At 39.1% G+C, this 10,206-nt stretch overlaps 1 protein-coding gene across 1 annotated transcript; it reads left to right on the forward strand.

The window, feature by feature from the left end:
• Positions 1-3,982: 3,982 nt before the first annotated feature.
• On the forward strand, positions 3,983-8,183 carry LOC136855493 (uncharacterized). Its single transcript, XM_067132577.1, has 3 exons — positions 3,983-5,197; positions 6,964-7,117; positions 7,344-8,183. Exons 1-3 carry the CDS (start codon positions 5,047-5,049, stop codon positions 7,870-7,872), a joined length of 834 nt encoding a protein of 277 aa, XP_066988678.1. The 5' UTR covers positions 3,983-5,046; the 3' UTR covers positions 7,873-8,183.
• Positions 8,184-10,206: the final 2,023 nt, after the last annotated feature.

A 10,206-nucleotide genomic window follows, 5' to 3' on the forward strand; every position in this document is an offset into this window, starting at 1 on the left:
TTTTATATTCATAGCATTTACAATTTTATGTTACATAAACAATGTATCCATCATAGATAACAATGTCATAAAGATTTATCGATTTATACACACACACACACACACACATATATATATATATATATATATATATATATATATATACTATATATATATATATATATATATAGAGATATAGAGATATAGATAAAGTAGAAATACATTTCTGTTCAGTCACTTTTATTGTGAAGTGAATCTGATAACATATACTCTGGCCATTAGGTTAAATATGTTAGGGATTAAATTGACGCAGCATTTTAATAAAACGAAACAAAAAAACAAATGATTTGTAAGTGTCGTGTCGCGTACGATCTAATTAATCTTGTATCTTTGTGCATATTACTAAACACGCTTCCAATATTCATTTCTTGAGCGAGATGTTGCATATTCATTACTGTTGCAACTTTCGCTGCAAGGGTCATCATCAGTATGGGTTTGTTTGAAAGGGAGGAATGGAAATTGATGGAAATTAATGGTGTGTGCGCGTGTTTATCTTTCCTCGTGTAGAGATTAAGCAATATTTCGGAGCGGTGTTTGCTTAAACCTGAATTCTCTCACTAGATGCAATTACAGCCACTGTGATCGCATTTATATTTCGGAAAATACTTGTTAATGAGGCATGGAGTTCTTTAGATAATTTCAAGACATTCATGTGAAACCTTTTTGAATCCTAATGCAGCCTTCTGTTGGCTGGGCTCTGTCTCGATTCTTTGCAGGCTTCGGCGATGGCCGCCTCGTATGCTCATCGCTTGGTATTTTTTGCTTTTTCCTCTATCATTCTTTTATTTTTTTTCTTTTTACTTTTTTTTCTCGTTCGGAATTAACGTCTTTGATAGCATCATTAATTTTCAGCTTTAGCGTATCCCAGTATTTCTTAGAGACCGTGTATTTTCTGTGATAATATAGAAACCGCACAAAAATGGTTCGTTGAATTGTTGATCAAATACACCATCTGGCAACTGCCTCCTCCTCCTCCTCCTCCCTTCCCCCCCTCTCCACCAGCCATACCACATCCCATCACCCCCGCCCCATCTTCTTTTTACCCCCCGGGTAGCAGAGCAGGAGAGGGAGAGAAGTGTATAGTGGAGAGAGAGAGAGAGAGAGAAAGAGAGAGAGAGAGAGAGAGAGAGAGGAAGGACACGTTTTGAATTTTATATTTGTCAATCAACCTCGCTCTTTGTTCAGCTGCAAGCGTGATAACTACATGTTTCACGTCTTTTAAAAGATGAAAGATAGGATTAAAAGTCAGCGTGCGACTCCAGTCTTATTGATTATGCAACAAAGAGAATGATTTATTATGTATTCGTAGAATTAACGACTATCGACAGGTGGGAAATTCGAGTGAAATACTCCGAAACGTTCTTCCCATTAACGAACCGAATGGGATTTCTAAAATGCTTTATGATGAATCATTGACTCTGTCCTCATTCAATACGGACTGGTGGTAAAGACGTTTTAATTGATTCCCTGCAACTGAGAGAGCATTATCACATTTAAACGATATGAAATTTGTAATCCCAGCTTCAGATTAGCCTGTCAATATTGTGTGATTAATGGCCTATGCTAGATTAGCCTTCAGCACGCAGTATTCCCGAGCTTAAAACTGACGTGGCCTAAGCGTTGGCTGGGACGGCATAAAACCGGCCCAAATTCGCTTTTGCTTACGAACGTGTGTGACCTGGGCGCGTAAAAGCGTTTGCATGCGAAGGACGCATACTTCCTTCAAATCGATGTCACTTCCTTTCGCATGCCAGAGCTAATAGGAGGAGCAGGACAGGAACAGAAGACGATCAATGGAGACATGATGTGTGTGTGTGTGTACGTTAAGGGACTGGATCCCCCTCTACCTCCGCAAGCGTTCGATATTTAGGATCCGATCTTTTCCACGTTTCGAATTGACCTTTCCAGTCACAATGGAACTGACATAACTAAATCATCGTGATATTTCCACGAAGGCATTTCGTGGGATGTAACGGTTGTCCGGCAACCGCCCTCCCTACCTCTTTTTTTTTTTTTTACTGAGAGAAATGGTATTATGTGAGGAGGAAATTACCTAGACTATATAATGTATATACTGTATATATATATATATATATATATATAGGCATAATGTTCTGTTGTGTTTTTTTTAGAAGCATGGTATTTGTTTGCAAACCGTATCAAAATATTAAATTTCTCTCTCTCTCTCTCTCTCTCTCTCTCTCTGTAATACCAGGAAATAGTATATACATACATGTTTGAAATGTGTTACAGTGGTTTCCTTATGTAAATGTAGATAGTTAGTTATATATATTTGTATGTTATCAGGTTAGAAGATAAGTTATTTAGTCATATTCTGTCCATAGTTTTATATATACTTAATAAATTTGGCGTAAATAAAATAAGTAAATGTCATTTGGAAGTTTTTTAGAATACCACGAAGGATCATAACAGTAAAACATCCTGGAAATGAAAACGCTGTTAATCACAGCTTTCGAAACAAAACAAAAAAAAAAAAATTAGGAACTAGGTTAATACCGAACGAACGAACGAAAAAAGAATTTACAAAGTTGTAAAAAGTAATGACAGTATATCAGCTATTACTGTCAGTGATAGTAGTAGCTGTATATAGTTGTTGTTGTTGTGTGGGGAGAGAAATATGCCTTAGACCATGATTTAATTATTGAGCATTCCGCGTTCACGGGGATCCGGAATTTGTCTCAGCCGTAAAATTGTGGTAGTAATTAATTCTTTCTGGGTGAGATTTGTCCCATTTCATTTATTTTATGGTTTAATCCATTATTAAATAATAAAATGGAAAAAAAGTGCAGTTTAGAGAATTCGCGTAAATGTACCCAAGGCTGGTTTGAGGGAGGGAGGAAATGGAGGAGTCGCATAGACTACTCCCCTCACCTCCACCGCCACCTCCCATCCATCCGGACCCCCCTTCCCCCCTTCCCATCCCTCCTTCGTGCATAACATCCCCCTCCCTGTGAATATGGAGGGTCACTGCACGCAAGCGGGGCAAGAAAGTCGTAAGCCACGCCAGCGGGCCTCCTCGTCCGTAGATGGAGCTTTCTCGCTGTCTTTGTGCTTTTCGGCAAATAGTGGAGGCTGACATTTTCGACCATTGTTTTGGTCGAGATCCTCCGAGTGGAGAAAATTGGAGCTTTGTGTCATGTGTAATCATGCTGGGCGATGGTAGGCGGGAATTAAATATGGATGAGGGAAAGAACTAGGAGTGACGTGAGAGGTGTGTGTGTGTTGGGTGCGAGGGAAAGTATGAAAGAGAGGCGACGAACGAAGAGTGATGAGGAAGGAGGAGAGAGAGAGAGGTGGGGAAGATTGAAGTGGATGAGGAAACGTGACGAAGAGATGGGAAGAGCGAGAGCGGGAAGTGGAAGGAGTGAGGAAATGTGTGAGGGAAAAGCGGGAAAGAGGAGTAAATTGAGTCTGTGAGGAAACGTAGGATAGGTAGACGAACTGAGGGAAGGAGGGAAGAACGCCAGAATGTAGGCGAGGAAATGAGAGAGAGAGAGAGAGAGAGAGAGAGAGAGAGAGAGAGAGAGAGAGAATAAAAGTAGGCAAAGAAAGATGAGAGAGAGAGAGAATAAAAGTAATCAAGGAAAGATGAGAGAGAGAGAGATTAACGAGGAAATGGGTATGACAGATTGCAAGTAAGCAGGCGAGGAAGGGGGTTGGGTAGAGAGAAAGAGAGTGAAAAGTAGACAGGTAAATGAGACTGTTAGAAGACGAGGAAATGTGAGAGAGAGACAGACAGACAGACTAGTATCTGATAACAACTGACCAAATTTCCGTAATTACACTACATACACCGATAATCCAGTTCATTAGACCCGTATTCCACTGTTAATGGAAGCGAAATAAACTGATTAAAAGCGAATCTTCATATCTTATTGATCGCTGTAAAGACTGGCTCATCGTAACCGAATTATGCAACCTGAAAAGAGGAAAGGGGCGGGGGCGGGGGTAAGGAGAAGGGAAGGGGAAGGACCTAGGCTTATTGTAAGCTGGGAAACTCCATCGATCGCTCAGTTCCTGGACATGACGCTGAATGTTTATCATTGGCCATGTGAACATGAAATATGTGTGTGGAAATGTCATCTTACGCCAGGATTTCATGAGGGAATGTGCGTGGTGATCTTTGTTTATCGAATTTACTGCTTTTCGGGTTTGTTTGTGATGTCGAGAATAGAATACAAGTTTTTTTTTTTTGTAACTACCGCTTTGTTTTTATTTAAGAGCAGCTTGATTTATAGCTGTTCCTCTTTCGGTGCATTTGTTGGACGAGAGGGTATAAACCAAGTGTAATAACAGCTTGTTTTTATTTATTCTTTTAATATATTTGTGGAAGCAGAAGGTATAGACTATGGGTAATAACTGTTTTTATCCGTCATGCTTACGGCATATTATTTGAAAAGGTATAGACCGAGTGTAACAATAGTTTGCTTTTATCCATTACTCTTTGAATATATATTGTGGGCTTTCCAAAGGCATAGACCGACTGTAACAATAGTTTGTGTTGATCGATCATTCTTTCAATAAATTATGTTCTTTAAAAAGTTATAGACCGAGTGTAACAACAATTTGTTTATAACCGTCATTCTTTCAATATATTTGTTGATTCAGAAAGCATAGAATGAGTGTGGCATTGACTGCTAATTTATTCTGAGCCTTTAGAAGCGGAAAGGGCTTACAGGTAGAAGGAAAAAATAGTCATTCTTCGCACTTTTATGGGGCTACCCTGATGCTACGAGGCTGCGTGTCTCAGGACGTCTAAAGCCCCTAGACCAAGAGACCATGCCCTAGACACATCTTTTCCCACATCGCTCCGTAAGCCACGCTACGCTACGCGAACCTGCGCAGGCAGGCCACGATCCACATAGCGAGCTTAGCGGCGACGTACGATATGTTGGACACGGAAATCTGGCAACCCTGGCGCCACATAGCAAGCTTAGCAGACGTAGCTCCTCACAACGTCAGTTTCTCTGCCGAAGTGATGCGTTGATGATCTTGCTACATGTCAAGCCCATGGAGAAACTAATAGAGGAAGTTAAAAAGCATCCATGCTTGTACGACCTGAGGCTGGAGGAGTACAGAGACCAGCAGATCAAAGACATTGCCTGGGAAGAGATAGCCAGGAAGTTGAATAGAGATTGTAAGTATTTTTGTTTGTTTTTTTTTTCTCCTGTGCAATATTCCTGTTTATTTAGGCTATTGATTGCATTGTATTACTTAGTCATTTACATTCGTTCATATACAGAACCAAAAAGCCACTAGTATTAAGATCTGTGAAGTCAGTTTATTAACTTCTTACCATCAGAATCAGCTTGAGAGAAAAATATTTGATAATTTCATAATTGCTTTTTCCAGAACTTTATGCAAATGGAGAAAATGTTAGCAATTGAGAAAAACTGGGTTGCTCTTTTCGCACAGTAATTCCGCATTCATATAATCGTGTTGTGCCCCGGTTGAAGCAGACGATTGCTCTAGACCCATTTTTATAATTGAGTAACTGTTTCTTCATTCGTGTCTCTTCAAACCACACTGGAGGTCTCGTTGTTACCCATTAAAATTCATGATGAGGCAGTTTTTTTTATGTATGTATGTCTTTTTTATTCTCGTTGGCTGAGTTTCAAATTAACTTATTGTGTATTCACCAAACGCATTGCAGTAAATGTTAGAAAGCCAAAACACATATGTGGTAGTAATTAGGAGCTACGAACGTGGTAAGTTGACAGCCAAAACCAACCTGTTATTATTATTATTATTATTATTATTATTATTATTATTATTATTATTATTTAACACCTATGAAAAAGAACAAAGCAGAAAGAGGAGGATATAAGTAAAACCACATGTAAATAATATAACAGATAGATAACAAAACATGCACGGTAAATAAATAAAGGAAATTCTCTGTGCTGAAGTGCACCCACAAACTCGTGGTTCGGGTCTCAGAAAGCCTTTGTACAGAGGCAATGGTACTGCCCAGGCTTTGAGAATGCAGGCCATTTAGTCACCTCTCTCAGGATTCGGTACCTGAATCCTGAGATGATCCAGTTTCTGAAATAGCACAGTGACATGAACAGTGCAAGCAGTCAGGAAAATCTGATTTGAAAGAGGGGAATATCGGGCTCTTGAGAAAATAGTAGGTGTTGAACAGCCTAGGTTAATGCATTAGATATTGAACGGCCAAAGAATGTATATTATTCAGCATGCAGACATCTAATAGGTCTGCAGTTGCCAAGCTAATGTATAAACCACACGTAATGCAGATATCCGAAATCCATGCTTAGTGCACTTCGAGCGGCCAGTAGGTACTTAACATCCAACCCGATGTGTAGACTTAGTAGTCGTAATTATATGGATTATTCTGCATTCTAGAAACCTTTCAATAGGAAGGTTGTAATGCATTACTTAGTATTTTATTCGTAGACTTCATATCTAAATCCAGTGTCAGTTCATAGACTTCATATCTAAAGTCAAAGTTTCAAGACACAAGGTCCTGGTGATCTTAGAATTAAAGAGGATTTTATTTTTCACTTATGGCTTTGATTAAGTAATTGTTAGTGTTTCATGAATCCACGTCTATTTGAACTTGGATGACGTGTAATTCTCTGGACTATATCGTGAAGAGTAAAACATTGTGGGTACGTACTGTGGCTCCTTTATGTAGTTTATCACCTGTTGTAGAATTTAAATTTTATTCAATATGCAAAAGCTTGTGACTTTGAAAATTATTTCATTTTAGTAATTTTTATATGTGCACCTTAGCATTTCCAAAGAGGATGGTGCTTAAGTTGATTTCATGGCAAGAGAATTTAAAGTATTGTTATAGTCTGAGATTTTCTGACATGCTGATTAGGCATACTTGTTGAATAAATTAATGGAATAGAAATAATCCAGGTATGTTTTCTGCAGGTAAGACTATCAGACAAGAATGGAAGAAGCTCAGAGATTGCTTTCGTCAAGCAACAACTCGCAGGAAATCGAGTGCCCTGTCCCTGAAGCTATGGAAACCTTGGCGTTATGAAAAGCAGATGGAGTTTGTAGCTCCTTATATGAGTTCTAGGGTGTAAGTGGCATTTTGTTCATAGTTTGTAACAGAAGTGGAAATTGGCATAGACTGTTTACAGTACTGTAAGGGCACTTTGGTGGTTCCTTGTGTAAGTGTAGGTAAATTGGACTTGAAGTTGATCAGTACTGAAATATGGTTTATTCGCCATTCAAGATAGTTTGTCAGGTCTGTGGCAGTGCTATCAAGTCCCAAAATTGACAACCAACTGTTTTGATTTCCCTAGGGCTACTACAAACGTCACTGACATCCAGAAAGGCGGTGATGAGGACCTCGATGAAGGTGAAGGTCCAGCTCCTCTGGCGGGCGATATAGTGGAGGAGAAGGAGCCCTCTTCGTCCAGTCCTGTAGACGCTGACAGACCAGAAACGAAGCACACCAGTGCGTCTGGCGATGACTACGGAAGTCCGGCAGCCGTTCCAGATGATCTTTCGCGGGAAACGGAAACAGACCCACAGAGTTTCAGAGATGCAAACCACGCGTACAAGAGGAGGAGAGTGGTCACATCTTATTCCAATGGATTCTGCATGGGTCTGCCAGATGGGAGGTTGTCAGATCAAGACGACCTGGATCTCTTCTTCAGGAGTGCCTGTCAGTCTACCAGAAGGCTGCCTCGAAGACTGCAGAACCAGATCAAGAGAGACCTTCTGGACAGCATCCTAAGCGCAGAAGAACTGTACGAGATTGAAATGTCAGAATCTAAGAACCGTGACCTCCCCACTACCTCGCACTTGTATTGTTGTAGCGATAATTAACAATTTATTAGACAGAATACATGACGGGAATTAAGTACATTGCATATGAGGACTTTATAATAAATTATTATTTTCCTTTTTTCATGTGTTCTTCAATTAAGGTGTAGTGGCCTATTGAAAATGCCCCATTTTAATTAAAAATCTTTTCATCTGACTATATGTGTGTGTGTGTGTGTATGTTCGTGTAGTGTGTATATGTGTGTGTATGGGTGTGGTAATAAGCAATTTAAAAATTATAAGATAAACAGATTATCCTTAGATCTATTACGTTCATTTCCTCAGAATATAAATAATCTTACAGCGGTCTTTTTCGAATTTGTTTTATTTTCCTTACTCTTCAATCTCTGAAATTGCTTTTATTTTTCGGTACTTTATTTTTGTTTACCAACATGTCTTGTGCACTTAATGCATGAGGTTTTGTCTCTCTCTTTCTCTCTCTCTCTCTCTCTCTCTCTCTCTCTCTCTCTCTCTCTCTCTCTCTCTCTCTCGTCAGCGATGGTGTTACTCGGTAGATGGAAATAATCTGAATAATTATTATGGAAAGAAACACTTAATCACGTGTGATGCATTAATTTCCTCTACATTAGGATGAACCCAGGACTCCAAAATAGTTTTATCTATATATATAATATATATATATATATATATATATATATATATATATATATATATATATATATTATATATATATATAATATTTAATAATATATTATAATAAATATTTATATACATAAATAAAACAACAAACATGAATTGTACTTTAGTACATAGAATGCTAGAGTTGCTGTAGCCAGGTCAGCAGACTTAAAATTCAAGCATTCAGAAGTGCATTAGCTTTTAGTACTAAAGTGCTTTTCACCTGTGATTCTGAAGCATCACCTCGGGAACAGGGTGAACGACAAAAGTTGAACATTATCAGTGAAATTAATCCTATATTTCAAATTTCATCAGATCCAGATTTTGTCTAAACGTTATACTGCTGCTCCAGTCCAAGCTCTCGTGCCTTATTGAGTCTCTCAACTGCCTATTTTATTGAACACTCTCTCTTTTATTCAGGAAGGGTGTACCGGACTCTGCAATTGATGAGGCCGCGTTCTTTCGCTGCGTCAGCAGAATGTATTCAAAGGATTCTGTTAATTTTATGCGCGCCGTAATTGCTTCTCGTTTATCTAGTGTAGAATCTTGGTTCTTTATCTGTTTCTTGATTGCACTAAATACATTCTTCGTTGGGTTAGTTTCATTTCCTTTTAATTTTCAGACGTTGAAGTTCTTTACTGGGGTGATTTGTTTTGCGCGTTAATGAGGGAAATTATCACCCGTGATTATGAAGATGCAGAGGTCTTTAACGCTTCGTTACGATGCACGGTGATTTGCAAACTGTTGCCTCTCTCTCTCTCTCTCTCTCTCTCTCTCTCTCTCTCTCTCTCTCTCTCTACTGAAGATAGGTAGATCTGAAGATAGTGAGATCTTAAACGCCTCATTGCGGTGTATGTGTTGAATGCACGATGATTTCCAAACAGATATCTCTCTCTCTCTCTCTCTCTCTCTCTCTCTCTCTCTCTCTCTCTCTCTCCCCTGATACCGAGGTCTTAACGCTTTATCTCGATGTGTGAGTTAAATGCACCATGATTTGCAGTGATTCTCTCTCTCTCTCTCTCTCTCTCTCTCTCTCTCTCTCTCTCTCTCTCTCTCTCTCTCTCTCTCTCGGTCCAATGACTGTAAAAGAGGAATCAATTACTCCTTTTATTCTCAACAAGTAATCCATTTGCATAATCTCTCTCTCTCTCTCTCTCTCTCTCTCTCTCTCTCTCTCTCTCTCTCTCAGCAAAAAGCCTTTCCTTTGGGCGTGGATTCTCGTCATTTTTATTTGTGGCCGGAGAAAGAGAGAGAGAGAGAGAGGCAGGCTGACGGAGTGAGAGGGAGTTCTTCGAAGCGATTTCACCAGCATCGCCGGAATCGGTCGGTTAATTTGATTAGAGAAGTTTGGGAAAGGTCAATTAATTTCGGCGAGTGTAGGTTGGCGCCCCCCGCCCCTCCCCCGGGGGGGCTTCGTAATCAAGTGTGTCTGCGCAACGGGTTGCATGAAATGCTTTTTGAGGGGTCGGTAACGGTGGGTTCTCGACGCTACAGTGATTTCGCTTGTACGTATGATAAGTTGAGTGCCTTATTTATATATATATATATATATATATATATATATATATATATATATATATATATATATATATATATATATATATATATATATATATATATATATATATATATATATATATTTAGCACTCACCTTATCAGATACTCTGGAAGTCGGGCATGGCGATAAGTAACAAATCT

Source organism: Macrobrachium rosenbergii, chromosome 31 (assembly GCF_040412425.1).
Source record: "Macrobrachium rosenbergii isolate ZJJX-2024 chromosome 31, ASM4041242v1, whole genome shotgun sequence".
NCBI classification, from domain to species: Eukaryota; Metazoa; Arthropoda; class Malacostraca; order Decapoda; family Palaemonidae; genus Macrobrachium; species Macrobrachium rosenbergii.

Bases quoted from the DNA above. Each gene is read 5' to 3' on its own strand.
- LOC136855493 (XM_067132577.1), top strand. From the start codon at position 5,047: ATGATCTTGCTACATGTCAAGCCCATGGAGAAACTAATAGAGGAAGTT. The intron at 5,198-6,963 runs GTAAGTATTTTT...TGTTTTCTGCAG, and splicing joins CAGGAAGTTGAATAGAGATT to GTAAGACTATCAGACAAGAA. The intron at 7,118-7,343 runs GTAAGTGGCATT...TGATTTCCCTAG, and splicing joins CCTTATATGAGTTCTAGGGT to GGCTACTACAAACGTCACTG.